The sequence below is a fragment of the Sus scrofa genome, chromosome 2 (assembly GCF_000003025.6).
Source record: "Sus scrofa isolate TJ Tabasco breed Duroc chromosome 2, Sscrofa11.1, whole genome shotgun sequence".
NCBI classification, from domain to species: Eukaryota; Metazoa; Chordata; class Mammalia; order Artiodactyla; family Suidae; genus Sus; species Sus scrofa.
Window position 1 is genome coordinate 26494455 of NC_010444.4, and position 16606 is coordinate 26511060.

The following is a 16606-nucleotide window of genomic DNA, read 5'->3' on the forward strand; positions in this document are numbered from 1 at the left end:
TTAGCTTTAATTTGTGCTCCGATGAAAGTAACCATTCAAAATGTGTTCACCTTAAACTGTCTTATCCTGCCCAGGGCTAAAATGAAGAGTGTGTGTTCTTTCTATCTGTTTCAAACGAGATTCTGAACAGTGGCTTAAGAATTGGAAGAGGAGTTCCCGTCGTGGTGCAGTGGTTAATGAATCTGACTGGGAACTATGAGGTTGCGGGTTGGGTCCCTGCCCTTGCTCAGTGGGTTAACGATCCGGAGTTGCCCTGAGCTGTGGTGTAGGTTGCAGACATGGCTCGGATCCCGCGTTGCTGTGGCTCTAGTGTAGGCCAGTGGCTACAGCTCCGATTGGACCCCTAGCCTGGGAACCTCCATATGCCGCGGGAGCGGCCCAAGAAATAGCAAAAAGACAAAAAAAAAAAAAAAAAAAAAAGAATTGGAAGAGTTGTCCCTGAAGAGAATCAACATAACAGGAAGCCCAGTGTGCGGATCCAGACATGCCTTCCCCGGCACAGCTGAGCTGCTCAGGGCTCACCTTTGGTTTCTCAGCATTGTATTTGTCCAGAAGAGCCTGAATGCGGGCCCCATAGTCCGGATGGACGTCACTGAAGTTCTTGACCTGAAACCAAATGAAAATATTGTAAACATCCCCCCAGCCCCCTCCTAGGCCAGTCCCCAGGGTCTGCTTCACAGCGGTCACTCCACAGGTACAGAAGGACACTTCCACCGAACACAGAGCCACAGGATTTACCAATGGAGTAAAGACGTGCAGGGTCTGGAGAAAACCCGGACATATCTTGGCTGGGCGACCTTGGAGAAGCCGTTCAGCAGAGCTTCAATATCCACTCCCCATAAAATAAGTGAGATAATTCAACCTGTCTCATACTGTCCGATATCCACCCTCCATAAACATGAGACCGTTAAATCCACCTCAAAGAGTATTGTGAGAAAAACACCTTATGAGGTGAGCTGTACGGATGGCATATAAAGAGCCAACCTCAGAGTAACTCAACAAATTTTAGTGATTTGTATTAAGAAACACGCCCAGATACTGCCTGAATTTAAAGTGAGCAATCAAACACTGGCCCCTGCTGGGTAACCTCACATACTTTTATTTCCTGTCTCTTCTGGGGCCACACCAGCAGCACATGGAGATTCCCAGGCTAGGGGTCTAATCGGAGCTGTAGCTGCTGGCGACAGCCACAGCCACAGCAATGCCAGAGCCAAGCCGCATCTGCAACTTACACCACAGCTCCTGGTAACGCCGGATCCTTAACCCACTGAGCGAGGCCAGGGATCGAACCCGCAGCCTCATGGTTCCTACTTGGATCCGTTTCCACTGTGCCATAGAGGGACCTCCCAACTTCACATACTTTAAGCAAGAATTCCTGACCAAGCAGACAGCAGGAGGTGAGTCATCAAGAATCTGCAGGAGGCCTTGCAACCACAGTACATGTGAGAGGATAAGAAGGTCAAGGGTTTGAGCCCAGTTCTGCTACTTACAAACTGTCTTATTCTCATCAAAGACGAAAAAAATCCGCCCCATCTACCTCGCAGTGCAACAGTCAGGCTCTCTGCCCAAGACAGCAAGAAGTACAAGTGGGCACCTGCCATACACACACTCGTGAAAGACAGTTAGAGACACAGAATTTTGCCTGCTGGAATTTTGCCTGCTGGTACTTGTCTCCAGGCCTCAGAACTCATCCCAGCAGCTACCTCTCTGATCAAAGCAGCAACCAAGACACAAGGAAATAGCTGGTCCCTAAGTTTACAAGAGGCAGACTCCTGTGGCAGGTCTGAAGACCACTGTGAGTACAAAGCACAATGAGCTACCATCAGAAATCCCCTGGCACCTCAGCACAAAAGGTCAGCATGAGTTTTGGAAGCAGCTTAGCCCTTTTCCCAGAAAACGTGCACGTTTCTAGTTGCTTCTGAAGGAGGGTCAGGTATTGTAACATAAAAGGTCAGGCAGACCTCAAACCATAAAAATTATTTCTTATTATCTCAAATCTAAGCAAAATTGTGGCAGGACTCACATTTTGATATTGGACAATATTGTCCTACATAGAATTTGACGGCAGTCGAATTGAACAGCATAGAAGACAACGGACCCTAAACGCCACTAAATTACCACATATTAGACCAAACTAAGGGTCAATGGCTATGGCATATCCACTGGAGATAGAACACAGAGAGGAAAGAATCAAAGGTTGATTGAGGATTCATACTAATTTTTTAAGTCTGTTAGGCTCAAGTAAAAAAAATGACATTTTCCCTTTGCAGGGTTCTCTCACATAGCTGCATTCTCTTCTCCTGCCAGCAGGTGCCACCCTTTAGCTGACAGAGTAGCACTCACCGCTTTCTTCTGGATGAACAGTTGTGCGTCTTTCAGATGACCCGCAATGTTCTCACACAGGCGTTTCCTCTCCTCCTCATTCAGTACGTTCAAATAGAAAGTCCGCACCTGTTCAATAAAAATGGGCACAGTGCAGAGAATCAAATAACCACTTCATCACAAACAAAACTCACCCCAAATGTCACTTTTGAAAGAGAGATGTGAGATTTCTTGTTGGTATAACAAGAATGAATAATTTAAAATGACAGTTGAAACTGTCACATGTTGAGTTCCTTACTTTTCGTTTTATTTCATTTTAAGTAAAACAGGGAGATGATAGCTCAAAACTTCTTTTTAGTAATGTTCTTTGTGGTCACAGCTTATGAATCTCTTATAAATAGAAGGTCGTGCACCTACAATTAAAAGTGCCACCACACCTTACTACGGACAAGTGGAGAATGTGCAGGCTGTCATCAGATGTAAGCTCAGCACAGTACGACCTTTGTTCAGTTCACCCAGAACCAAAGAGGAAAACACCCTAATTCATTAAATAGGTCAGAAGCCAAGTTTTCTTGGAGAAGACAGATGTTAATGGTATTTTGCTTAGATTATTGGGTTTACCTCTAAATGAATATCCATAGGTTAAAGTGAAAAATAAAAGCTCAGGAGTTCCCATCGTGGCACAGCGGAAACGAATCCAACTAGGAACCACAAGGTTGCGGGTTCGATCCCTGGCTTCGCTCAGTGGGTTCAGGATCCGGTATTGCCGAGAGCTGTGGTGTAGGTCACAGATGCAGCTCAGATCTGGCATGGCTGTGGCTGTGGCATAGGCCAGCAGCTACAGCTCCGATTAGACCCCTAGCCTGGGAACCTCCATGTGCTATGGGTGTGGCCCTAAAAGGACAAGAAAATTAAAAATAAAGAAAATAAAAATAAAAGCTCAGTACTAGGTATATGCATCCTAAGAGCCTCTGCTCAATTCTGAAACCAATCATTTCTAAGTTATGAACTATGATTTTATTCTAATATTTCATTCATTTATTCATTGATTCATTATTTTATACTTATCATGCACCTATAATGCACCAGGCATTACCCTATGTACTGCTGTTCTATCAATGTTTATAAAGTCCAAAAATATACAAAGTAGCAAATTCATAAAATATCAAATATTCATAGCTTTTCTAAGTTATCAAATATCAGACCTCAACCCTAGCTTCAGCATTCACCACTGTTCAGAAAAAGGCAGCTTGAAACTTTGAAGTCAAACTAAAGGAGTATCCACAAAGATCTGACTTGCATTTTCTCACGTCTGGCTAACAACCACCACCTACACACAGCTCACCGGCTCACTACAGGAGAGCATGGGCTCCACTGACGGGGCAGCTGTTCCATTTTATTAACCAGATAACGATTCTGCGTCGCTTTACCTGCTCCAACACTTTAACCACAGAGCTTTAAGAGTGGGGCCAAATTCCTCTTAAAGGAAAAGCCACATTTTTACTAGTCTATACAAGTAAGAGAATGATTTTTTTTTTTTCTTTTTAAGTGTAACATGCCTACAGTAAAGAATACCAAACATAAGTGTTAAGGTCAATGACTTCAGTGAACACAAGTGTGTCACAACCACCCAGATCAAGACAGAAAACGCTCAGCTCAGAAATCACCTGCAATATCCCTCCTCAGTCATTACCCCCCTTTCTCCAGTGGCCTTCCCGAGGGCAACTTTTTTTACTTCTAATATTCTGTGTTTTCGCTCTTTTTGAAATGTACACAAGTGGGATCATACAGGCTATATGCTTGATCTTTTGCTCAATGTCATACTTGGAAGATTCATCTCGGTTACTGCTTGTCTGCATACTTCGTGAATTTTCATTGCTCCACAACTGTGGGAATATACTAAGGCTTTTTTATCCAAGCTTGGTTGATGAACACTTGGGTGATGTGAATGAACCGTGTTGTATATGTCTTCTGATGCTCACAGGTACACATTTCTACTGGGAATCTACATAGGAATGCACTTACTAGGTCCAAAGACATGTGTGTGTTCAGTTTTGAATATTGACAAGCTGTTCTCTGAAACATCTGAACCAATTTATACTCACGTTGGAGCTGTTTCTTGTTCTCACAGTATCTGGTACACAGCCTTTTTCATTTTAGTCATTCTGATGCGTACATAGTGGTATCTGTTTATTCTGCATATCCCTGGTGACTAGTAAAATAAACCACCTTCCTGCATGCTTTTCAGTCATTTGAACACCCTCTTTTGTGAAGTGTCTATTCAAGTCTCTTGTCCCTTTTTCTATTTATTTGCCTTTTTCTTATTACTCTGTAGGAGTTCCTGACATGGACTGTATGTACATGAGTTGTTTGTTAGAGGAACTGCAAATATATTCTCCCACCCTGTGGCTTGCCTCCTCAATCTCTAAACAGTTTCTCATAATGAAGAAAAATTCTTTTTTTCCTCTCTTCATGAGCTGGTCTTGATAATATCTATGGCCCTATCTGCCAATTCAGTAATCCTCTCTTTGGCTATATTTAATCTTCTTTTAAACTCATTTACTAATGCTTAATGTTAGTTGTTGAATTTTCCAGTTTAGTATGTCCATTCACTGTTTTTTTTTAATTTATTTTCCATTTTTTTAATTACTCAATGAATTTTATTATATTTATAGTTGTACAATGATCATCACAACCAAATTTTATAGCATTTCCACCCCAAGGTCCATTCACTGTTTTTATAGATTAAAGTTCTCTTATTAAATTCGCCATGTTGTCATCTATTTGCTATTTTCCTGAACATATTATTTGCAGTTATTTTATTTATTTATTTATTTATTTATTTACTTTTATTTTTATTTTTTTTGTCTTTTTGCCATTTCTTGGGCCGCTCCCGTGGCACATGGAGGTTCCCAGGCTAGGGGTCTAATCGGAGCTGTAGCCACCGGCCTACATCAGAGCCACAGCAACTCGGGATCCGAGCCGCGTCTGCAACCTACACCACAGCTCACGGCAACGCCGGATCCTTAACCCACTGAGCAAGGGCAGGGACCGAACCCGCAACCTCATGGTTCCTAGTCAGATTCGTTAACCACTGCGCCACGACGGGAACTCCTATTTGCAGTTATTTTAAAACCTATATTTGACAATTCCATTATCTGAAGCTCCAGTAGGTTTGTTTCTATTGCCAGGTTTTTTCTCCCTCTTGGTTTTCAGTTGTAAGGTCTCAGGTCTTGAGTATGCTTGCTGACTTATTACCGACTGCCAGGTATTTGCATATGAAAACACGGAGAGATAATCTGAGGTTCTATTTTCCTCCAAAGGCTTATGTTTGCTTCTGGCAGATAGTTAGGATAAAGGGAGATCACCTTAACCCAGCCTGAGACTGAGCTGGTGTAAAACTGGGCTTTAATTTTTGCAGCTTTGCCCTTATTTCTAGGCATGGCCCTTCAGGGATCCAACGCATGCCTGGGATGTTAACCAGAGGCCCTCTTTCTTAGCAGGCCTTGAACCCCAATTTTTATCCCTCCAGACCCATGAAAACGCTATAAACTCTGCTCAGTATCTTGGCCAAGACTTACAAAGTAATAAATGCCTCATGAGAAAAGAAGAATAAATATCAAGCTCACATCTCTGCACTTCTTTTCTGTCCAAAATCTTGGCCCCTCTAATTCTTAATGCTTTTACAATTCTCCAAAGCCTTTAAACAGATGCTTTTTGGATTTTTATCTTGCTTTCCAATGTTCCTCATGAGAGGATAGATCTGATACGCAAACTAGTCTGTCATAAACCAGAAGCAGAAGACCAAGTGAATCATTTTTAAGAGTATAAATCTGGATCTTCTTATTTATATTGCATGTTACTCTTAGAGTTATAGGATTATGCTATGAACCTACAAGCAGTAACATGAGTGATTAAAAACTTGACTTCGATATAATGATAAGAAAATCTCTCAAAATAAGAATGATCATATGACAAATGTTAATGTGTATGCAACAACCTCTAAATTCATTGTGGCAGAAGTTGTACTAGCTAGTTTAAAACTGGAGTAGACTTCATGCAGGCAAAAGTCTCTGAGAAGCAGGGACAGTACTGTAATATACTCGGTATCATCTGCATCACCAAGAATGAGGCAATTATTATAAAAGGCTTTAAGCAGACATTTAATTTCATTTAAATATGGCTTATATACTATAATAATCTTGTTTATATATAGGTATACACATAAATGCCTTTCAAATGGATATTTTCACAGTGAACTCATTCATATACTTACGTATATTTTATTTGGAACACACATTTACAAACGAAGAAACGAGAATAGGTCCTATTCTGATTTAATGTTTCACAACTACTCAAGCAGAGCTCTAAGACAACTATACTTTTTAACTTTGTCCTTTTCCTGTGGGTGGTATAAGCTGCCCTGGACACATTAGTCAGGTGACTACTCTTCAAAGTCAAAGGCCCCTTCCATTGCATTTACTAAAAGAACAGTGCCGGGGCAGCTACAGGTGATGAGAAACAGGGTGTGCACTTGACCCCAGGCAGTTAACTGGAGGCTGGTCAAACGCTACTGATGCAACCTATTGTGACACGATGGGTTGACTAAATCCCATTTCCTCTCTCCAGAATCTGATATAGAAGTATTGACAGAAGGAGTAAAATAGGGTCCAAAAAAAAAAAAAAAGTAATACAGGGAGAAAGAAGCCATAAAGAAGAGTTAGGTTATGGTCATAGCAAAGCCACAGCAAGCTCTGAAGCACAGAGGAGGAAAATAGGGGAGGACCCAGTAAGAATGAGCAGTTAGTACAGAAAAGCATCAGCAGACAGATGACCAGCGGCAGAATCACCTGGATGGTGCCCAGCAGTGGAAACTCCTGCACCATTCATGGCTACTGAGGCTCCTAAAGCTTTTGTGAATCCAGTTCTAGTCCCTTAAATCAGGACTGTCCCTCTCAGATTCGTAGATGCGGCTCTACTTGCCCATGTCTTAGATTTCCGTGAGATCACGACTTCCCCAAGGGCTCCCGCTTATGTCCCTTCAATAAAATTTGGAGGAACTGAAATGAGTCTCCTTACTTTGTACTAAAAAAGCAGTTACTCTTCAACTCCATCTAATATAAGGGCTGATATATGAACAGAGATGTTGTCCCTGAATTCAATGTAAGACACGTTTGGCACGTTAAAGGGGGAATACAGGCAGGCGTTGGCAGGAAAAATGACCAAGCGACGCTCACGGCAGACAGAGGAGCCTTTACCTGGGTGACATTATCTTCGTTGGCACTGTTGAAGCGCTGCACGTCCCCAGAATAGCGGGTACAATGTTCCAAGGCCGAATGCGTCTGTTCGGGAGCACTAAAGCTGTTGGGGTAGTAATTTGGAGCCCCACCTTTAAAGGAAAACCACACAGATTCACTTGGGGAGATGAAAAGTGAAGCAAGTCAGCAAACAGTCAATGAAATAAGAAATAAATTCAAATGGCAATTATATATATATATATGTACACACACACATGCACACAATACACCTGCTATGCACATTTCTTTTTTCTTTTTTTTCTTTTTTTGTCTTTTTGCCTTTTCTAGGGCTGCTTCCCCAGCATATGGAAGTTTCCAGGCTAGGAGTCTAATCGGAGCTGTATCCGCCAACCCACACCAGAGCCACAGCAACGCCAGATCTGAGCCTCATCTGCGGCTTATACCACAGCTCATGGCAACGCCAGATCCTTAACCCACTGAGCAAGGCTGGGGATCGAACCTGCAACCTCATGGTTCCTAGTCAGATTCATTAACCACTGCGCCACGACGGGAACTCCTGCACATATTTTTTACCTTTTTTTTTTTTTTTTTTTTGTCTTTGTTGTTGTTGTTGTTGTTGTTGCTATTTCTTGGGCCGCTCCCTCGGCATATGGAGGTTCCCAGGCTAGGGGTCGAATCGGAGCTGTAGCCACCGGCCTACGCCAGAGCCACAGCAACATGGGATCCGAGCCGCATCTGCAACCTACACCACAGCTCACGGCAACGCCGGATCCTTAACCCACTGAGCAAGGGGCAGGGACCGAACCCGCAACCTCGTGGTTCCTAGTCGGATTCGTTAACCACTGCGCCACGACGGGAACTCCTGCACATATTTTTTAATGGGCCATAGTTCGCTATAGGCAGCTCTCAGATTCTTAGATAACACCGCCATCTGCTAAATGCTCACATAGCTCTCACACTGCAGAAATTCCTGGGCCAGGGATGGAACTGCACCACAGTAGTGACCCAAGCCACAACAGTGACAATGCCAGATCCTTAACGGTTAGGCCACCAGGGAACTCAAAGTCCCTTTAGATACTTCAGATGGCCTCCTCTCTATAGGTTTCTGTGCTGCCAGTACAAACATATGCATAAAGGTTTGGGTTCGCCCCCCATAAAAGATGAGACTCAAAGACACATTTCAAATTGGAGGGTTTCAGAGTTCCCATCGTGGCGCAGTGGTTAACGAATCCGACTAGGAACCATGAGGTTGCGGGTTCGATCCCTGGCCTTGCTCAGTGGGTTAAGGATCCAGTGTTGCCATGACCTGTGGTGTAGGTTGCAGACGCTGCTCGGATCTGCCGTGACTGTGGTGTAGGCCAGCGGCTACAGCTCCGATTAGACCCCTAGCCTGGGAACCTCCATATGCCGCAGGAGTGGCCCAAGAAATGGTAAAAAGACAAAAACAAACAAACAAAAAAAACACCCCACACCCCATAACCCTATAAACCACAGACCGTGGATATATTGCAACCACCTAATATCATCAGTTAGTGATCGTGTAAACTTATTTCTCTTCTCCCTTCTCTTCTTTCCCTTATGTTTTCCAAGCTTCCTTTAGGGTACATGTATTATTTTTTAATCACAGAAAAATAAACTTTGTTTGAAATAGATATCAATGGCTCTAAACAAAAATCATCATTAAAATCTCTGAAGGGATGATGCGTCCTAAATAGAAAAAGAAAAAAGAAGACTTAGGAGTTGCTGCTGTGGCACAATAGGAACAGTGGTGTCTCTGTGGTGCCAGGACGCAGGTTCAATTTCCTGCCCAGCACAGTGGGTTAAAGAATCCTGCATTGCTGCAGCTGGGGCATAGAGGCGCAGGTCACAACCGTGGCTTGGATCTGATCCCTGGCCCTGGGGACTCCATATGCCATGGAGTAGCCAAAAAAGAAAAAAAGAAAGAAAACCAAGATTTATATTAAACTGTGCTGGAGTTCCCGTTGTGGCTCAGTGGGAACAAGCCTGACTAGTATCCATGAGGACGTGGGTTCGATCCCTGGACTCACTCAGTGGGTCAAAAGGATCTGGTGTTGCCGTGAGCTGTAGTATAGGTTGCAGATACGGCTCAGATCCTACGTTACTGTGGCTGTGGCTGCAGGCCAGCAGCTGTAGCTCCAATTCCACCCCTAGCCTGGGAACTTCCATGTCAAGGATGCAGTCCTAAAAAGACAAAAAAATAAAAAAGTATATTAAACTGTGGAATACCAAAGGGAAAAAACCACTAGTCAAGCATTCTCTAATTAATCAGAAACAGAGGCTGTTTGAACATGGCACCAAAAAGAGTAGTTAGAAGAAAAAAATCATAAATTTGATAAACGAGCTCCCCAAAACAACGTGCGATGGAGTCTTATCTCAGTAGTTTATTTAAATCAAAAAGCAGTGGGCGAGGATCCCATGATTTACCGTTTCTCTCTCATTCTAACCCACCCCTCCCCCTACAATCTAGCCAGACTTGCTTCTCCGGGGCCCCAGCAACAGGCAAAGAGAAACAAAAGACACGAACTCTTGGCATTTGCACATCCCAGAGGCTAAGTCCTGGTGGCTTCAGAGTGATTTCAGGTACTGTCCACTCTGTGAAGAGTCTTTAAACCTGGTTCCCTAAGTCGGCTGATACTGAGTCAGTATGAAAAAGACCTTTATCCCTGCCTTTCACTGTCAGATGCACAGCGAGTAGAATCTGAGGGGGGAACTCTCAGTAGAACGTGTCAAAGAGACAAAGGCATGGAGAGTCTGCAGGCAGTTTAACCCTTCACTGCTGGGCCGAAAGTAAGCGGTGGGCAGGAGCGCCTGTGGGGGCTCCAAAGAGCAGGGGGTCCCATGGGGCAGCCTGAGACCCCCTCCTGCCCCCCCGCCCTGCCCAGCAGCGCCCTCTGCACCCCCAGGGTGAGCCAAGGTCTCGGGCCTACCTTGATTGTCCTGAAAGCACATGGGGCCATCACGCTGGTAGTTGGCCACCCTAGCACGGAAGGGACAGTTCACAGGTATCTGAAGATAGTTGGGCCCCAGGCGGTGGCGGTGAGTGTCAGGATAGGCAAATAGGCGGCCCTGTGGTTATAAACGAAATAGACGTTGGCTGTGCCCAGTAACGAATAAAAAAGGACTGGTCCATAAACTCACGGTCAAGTTTCAAGCGCAAAGCACAGCAAAAACCCTGCCTGTCCCCGCCAGTAAAGAGCAGTCTCTTCCCTCTCCTGAAATGAGTTCTCTTTAACTGAACAGTCCTTAATCTTCCACTCCAGGGGTCCAAACAGCCACACATCTTCACATCTGTTCTAGACAATCACTTTTTTTTTTTCCCTTCAAATAACAAGTTAGTACCCAGGCTTGTCTTGTTTCCTATTCCCAAGGCCATATTACATTGTAAAAGAAATTTGCTAGATGCCAACTGACCGGAATCATGAACAAATTCCACGCCTCCCCATTCTCACTCCAGGGGAGGGGGTCACTCGCTTGCTCTTAGCAGGAAGAAGTAGAGTTGACAAAACCACTTGTACAGGTGTAGGTCGCAGACACGGCTCAGATCTGCGTTGCTGTGGCTCTGGCGTAGGCTGGCAGCTATAGCTCCGATTCGACCCCTAGCCTGGGAACCTCCATATGCTGCGGGAGCGGCCCAAGAAATGGCAAAAAGACAAACAAACAAACAAACAAACAAAAAACCACTTGTACAGGAAATTATTCAAAAAAGCCCCCCTACATGTTGCAGTCTGGTTTAGCTCAGATACACTCTGAGCTCTGAGACTTTCCAGGTAAAAACAAAGTACTGCCCCAAGAAAGCCACGGTGCAAAAAGATGGCCCACAAGGCCACAAGGTCCTGAAGCAAAGATTAAATCACACATGAACCAAAGCAGGAGGTTTTGTCATTTCTTTCAGTTAGGGCTGAAACAGAAAGTTGTATGATGACCTCCACATCAGTCGTAGTATCCAATTAGGTTCATATTCTCATTAGGCAAAGCTCAACCCTAAGGCAACTGAGAACACTGGCCATGACTGTACAAGTACGACCACCTGGACAGGCATTAGCTCCCATTCGTGGAATTTCCAAAGTCCTCCTGACTGGCTCGCCCCTTCCAATCCCTTCTCCATCATCACCCTACATGTTCCTGCCAAAGAATCTTCCTAAGGTCCCACACGGATTCTATGACTTAGCTACTCAGAAAACCTTGAACAATGCCTCACTGGTCAGCAAATGGCGACATAAGTGCGACAGTCCTTCTCTTTTATACGGCTCCTGGCAAGCTCCCTGGCATCAGATCTCACAGAGGAAGGACCTAAGAAGTGGGAAAAACTAGGCTACGCACCAATATCCTCCCTGAATCAACTAAAGCTCTTTCAAACCCTTTTTAAACTCACTTAAGGAGTTCCTGTCATGGCTCAGTGGTTAACACACCTGAATAGGATCTATGAGGATGTGAGTTCAATTCCTGGCCTTGCTCAGTGGGTTAAGAATTTGGCGTTGCCATGAGCTGTGGTGCAGGTTGCAGACACAGCTTGGATCCCTTGTGGCTGTGGCGGTGGCGTAGGCTGGTGGCTATACCTCCGATTCGACCCCTAGCCTGGGAATCTCAATATGCCGTGGGTACAGCCCTAAAAAGACGAAATAAATAAACTCACTTTAAAAACAAAAAAACTAAAGACAGCAAGTGAAATTTAAATAGGTTTGCTGAATCCAGAAATAATACTGACAGAAATGATCTGATTTCCACATATCATCCTTTTCCAGGACTCTCTTCCTCACAATTGCAATGGACTGCCTCCTACACTAGTTTTCTTTTTTTCATTTTCTTTTTTTTTTTTTTTTTTTTTTGGTCTTTTTACCTTTTCTAGGGCCGCACCCACGGCATATGGAGGTTCCCAGGCTAGGGGTCTAATCAGCTGTCGCCGCCAGCCTACACCAGAGCCACAGCAGCTCGGGATCTGAGCCACGTCTGTGACCTACACCACAGCTCACAGCAACACTGGATCCTTAACCTGCTGATTGAGGCCAGGGATCGAACCCACAACCTCATGGTTCCTAGTCGGATTCATTAACCACTGCGCCACGACAGGAACTCCCTACACTAGTTTTCTGTTGCGGTGGAGAATACGTGTTTGCTTTGCGGTCCTTTTCCCTGGGTCCAGGCCTCCATCCAACACTTCGGTGCTCTTCTGCTTGTATGACTTGGTGTCACTAAGTAACTCCTGGTGTCACTGTGGCCCCAGAGCCCCAGGGTGTCCTAGATTCTTGTGAAAATACTTTGGGGCATCGTTCCTTCCTCAACCGGTTCCCTCAGCCTTGGCTCTTCCCGTGACAATTTTCTGCCTTGGCAAAGCCCACTCACCTCTCCTTTCACAGTCCCACTCCCTTCCAGCCCCAGGCAGGGGAGGCTCAGGGCCCAGGGTCACATGATCTTGGCTTCCTCTACTCCTCAGTTTCCATGCACCCCCTGCTGCTTATCCTCTGTAATCTGCCTGATCTCCCTTTTCTATTCTTAACCCTTAACTTCCTCTTTATTCACCATGAACAGGAGTGATTCTACTTAATACATACTAGATCATGTTTCTCCAAACCGAAGAAAACGTTTCCTAGAAAGGACAACTGTACACACTTCTACCTAAGCATTAAGGTCCCCTCTGTCATATGCTCAGTGCCCCCAGGATTGTTCCTTCTCACTCAAGAAAGAATGACTGTTCATAGTTTAAACATATCCAACATGATCTGCCTTTGTGTCTATACACACACGTCCTTCTCCTGCCCCATTTTACCTCTGTTGAAAATTGAAATCCTATCCATCCTTCCCAAGCCATCAAATGCTACCTTGTTCTCAAAACTTTGTAAGCACCTTCCTCTCAGACGAGATTTCTCCTTCCCATCCACCAGGACACTCTGCTCCACATGACAGTTATCTTGTGTTTTTGTATCTGTTAGAGCAGCCACGACAGTCTACCAGTAGATAAGTATTCAACTTACAGGAGCTAAATTGAACCAAAAACTAATAAGAACTTATTTTCTAAAAAATGTTCCCAATGTCAAAGCAAAAGAGCTAATGGAGTTCCCATGGTGGCGCAGCAGAAATGAATCCAGTGGGTAACCATGAGGTTGCAGGTTCAATCCCTGGCCTTGCTTAGCAGGTTAAGGATCTGGTGTTACCATGAGCTGTCGCGTAGGTCACAGACACAGACCAGATCCTGCGTTGCTGTGGCTGTGGCTGTGGCGCAGGCCAGCAGCTGTAGCTCTGATTCAACCCTAGTCTGGGAATTCCATATGACACAAGTGTAGCCCTAAAAATAAAAAAAATAATAATAAATAAAATAAAATAAAAAAGCAAAAGAACAAAGGCATCTTAGCTTGCCTGCGTGGAGCATGACAACTGAACTGGAATCAGATGCTTACATAAGAAACAGCTGTTGGTCACTGTGGTCTGATCTAGGGTATAAACTTTAATCTTTGTATCATGGACATAGTCCAAGAACACAAATGATTGATTTACTCAATAATTATTAAGCCAGTTATTTTCCTACTAATTTCTGATCCAAATAAGAATTTTCCGCTCTTTGTACTCTTGAAAGAACATATTGGTGAGTGTTTTTAGAAAAAAAAAAATACTGAGGAGTTCCCATCTTGGCACAGCAGAAACGAATCCGACTAGGAACCATGAGGTTGTGAGTACAATCCTTGGCCTCATTCAGTGGGTTAAGGATCCAGCACTGCCATGAGCTGTGGTGTAGGTCGAAGATGCAGCTCAGATCTGGTGTTGCTGTGGCTCTGGCGTCGGCCGGCAGCTGTAGCTCTGATTAGATGCCTAGCCTGGGAACCTCCATATGCTGCAGGAGTAGCCCAAAAAAGAAAAAAAAAAAAAAAAAAAGCACCGAGAACTGAGTGCCTAGGAACATTACCAAGACAAGCAGTTAAATTAACCCACTGCCTTTAATCAATGGAAAACATAAATTGAGTTTGTAAAAAACATCTCTGGGTCTCTTTCTACATGTGGAAAAATTTAAGCTTTACCAAGGAAGAGGAAATGAATAAAATTATGCTAGCCAAGTGTGATAATCAATTACTGATATTCTCCCTCCCAGATGACAGCCTGAAAAAGAATACTTTACCCTACAAATACCTCAGGCATTTCTAATATCACTTCTTTTAAATTAAGAGACCAAATGTCCAAGTCTTACCATATTGAAGGATCTGTGAAATTTGTTTTATACCATAATGCTCATTTAAGGATGTTTTGGTCAGTCCCATAGGAACTCAGGATCCAAACTGAAGTTTAAATGGTGTTCTAGTTAATTCTTCATATAAAGATCATGCCAAATTACACTGGGGGTGGGGTGGGGGGCTGCACACATGCACATACAGTCCTGCTTCAGCATCTCTCAGTCCACAGTTTACCTGCAGCATCTTGTCAGGGCTGGGCTCAATGCCGGGTGGCATGTTGCTCGGGTCAAAGGCCATCTGTTCAACCTCAGCAAAATAATTAACTGGATTCCGGTTTAAGACCAGTTTACCAACTGGGATAAGAGGGTATTCGCTGTGAGGCCAAACCTAAAAACAATGTCATGTTCACAATTACCAGACAACCAACAGAAGAAAATTAAAGTACCCACAGAAAATATCAGCTTTTAAATACAATGGAGCCAATGAAAAGAAGTGAAAATAATGTTTTAATTCAATACAATGATAAGAACTTAAGGTGAGTGCTTTGGTGCAAACTTTAACAACAGGAAAGAGTAAATACTGACACCCTCCCTGGGCAAAGGTACATCAACTTATCAAAATTTGTTTGCCTATTGGAGTTCCTGTCATGGCTCAGTGGTTAACGAACCCAACTAGCATCTGTGAGGACGAGGGTTGGATCCCTGGCCTTGCTCAGTGGGTTAAGGATCCAGCATTGTTGTGAGCGGTGGTGTAGGTCACAGAAGCGGCTTGGCTCCTGCATTGCTGTGGCTCTGATTGGACCGCTAGCCTGGGAACCTCCATATGCTGTGGGTGTAGCCCTAGAAAGACAAAAAGCCAAAAAAAAAAAAAAAAAAATTGTTTGCCTATTAATAAGAAAAATCAGGCCACCCAGATGAGCTCAATAAGCTCAACAAAGAGGAACTAGAAGGATAGAGATTCAAGGGAGCCCTCATTCACAGGCCAGGAAACTCTCAAGTAACTCCATGTGTTCTCTCTGTGACTTCCCTATCATTATGAACCTTTGACTGCAAATGTTTTAAAATCAGATGCGGGAGTTCCCGTCGTGGCGCAGTGGTTAACGAATCCGACTAGGAACCATGAGGTTGCGGGTTCGGTCCCTGCCCTTGCTCAGTGGGTTAACGATCCGGCGTTGCCATGAGCTGTGGTGTAGGTTGCAGACGCGGCTCGGATCCCGGATCCTGCATTGCTGTGGCTCTGGCGTAGGCCAGTGGCTACAGCTCCGATTCAACCCCTAGCCTGGGAACCTCCATATGCCGCGGGAGCGGCCCAAGAAATAGCAACAATAACAACAACAACAACAAAAAAAAAATGACAAATAAATAAATAAATAAATAAAATCAGATGCGAAGACATTTGAAAGAGAAAACAATTTAGCTGTTAACTGACTCACCTTGGTAAGATCAAAAGGATTAAATGGAAAAGCTTCTGCCTCCTGAAATGTCATGACCTGGATGTAAAAAGTCCAGGAGGGATAGTTGCCGGTGGCAATGGCATTAAAAAGGTCCCGGATGCCATAGTCAGGATCTTCCTGGGAAAGTCTTGCTGCATCTTCAACGGAAAGGTTTTTGATGCCCTGGTCAGTCTACAGAACGAAAGAAACAAGTTCAAACTGAAACTTATTGGCAAAGTTATAGAACTTTCATCAGTAATCCATTGAAGGATTATGAACAATATTACTCAAGACTGGATTTTCTCTGTAGCAAGAGACAAATCTGATACAAATACGAATGTACCAATAAGAAATTCTACTTGGAGTTCCCGTCGTGGCGCAGTGGTTAACGAATCCGACTAGGAACCATGAGGTTT

General features: G+C 44.1%; 1 protein-coding gene across 2 annotated transcripts in view; it reads right to left on the bottom strand.

Moving 5' to 3' along the window:
* The window catches only part of CAT (catalase), a 40218-nt gene that overhangs the window by 791 nt on the left and 22821 nt on the right, over positions 1–16606 (bottom strand). For both annotated transcript variants that reach the window (XM_021081498.1, NM_214301.2), the window contains 6 exon segments: positions 16191–16382; positions 14993–15145; positions 10529–10667; positions 7581–7711; positions 2344–2451; positions 523–606 (listed from right to left, as the gene is read on the bottom strand). In XM_021081498.1, the coding sequence (XP_020937157.1) occupies positions 523–606; positions 2344–2451; positions 7581–7711; positions 10529–10667; positions 14993–15145; positions 16191–16382 (807 nt within the window).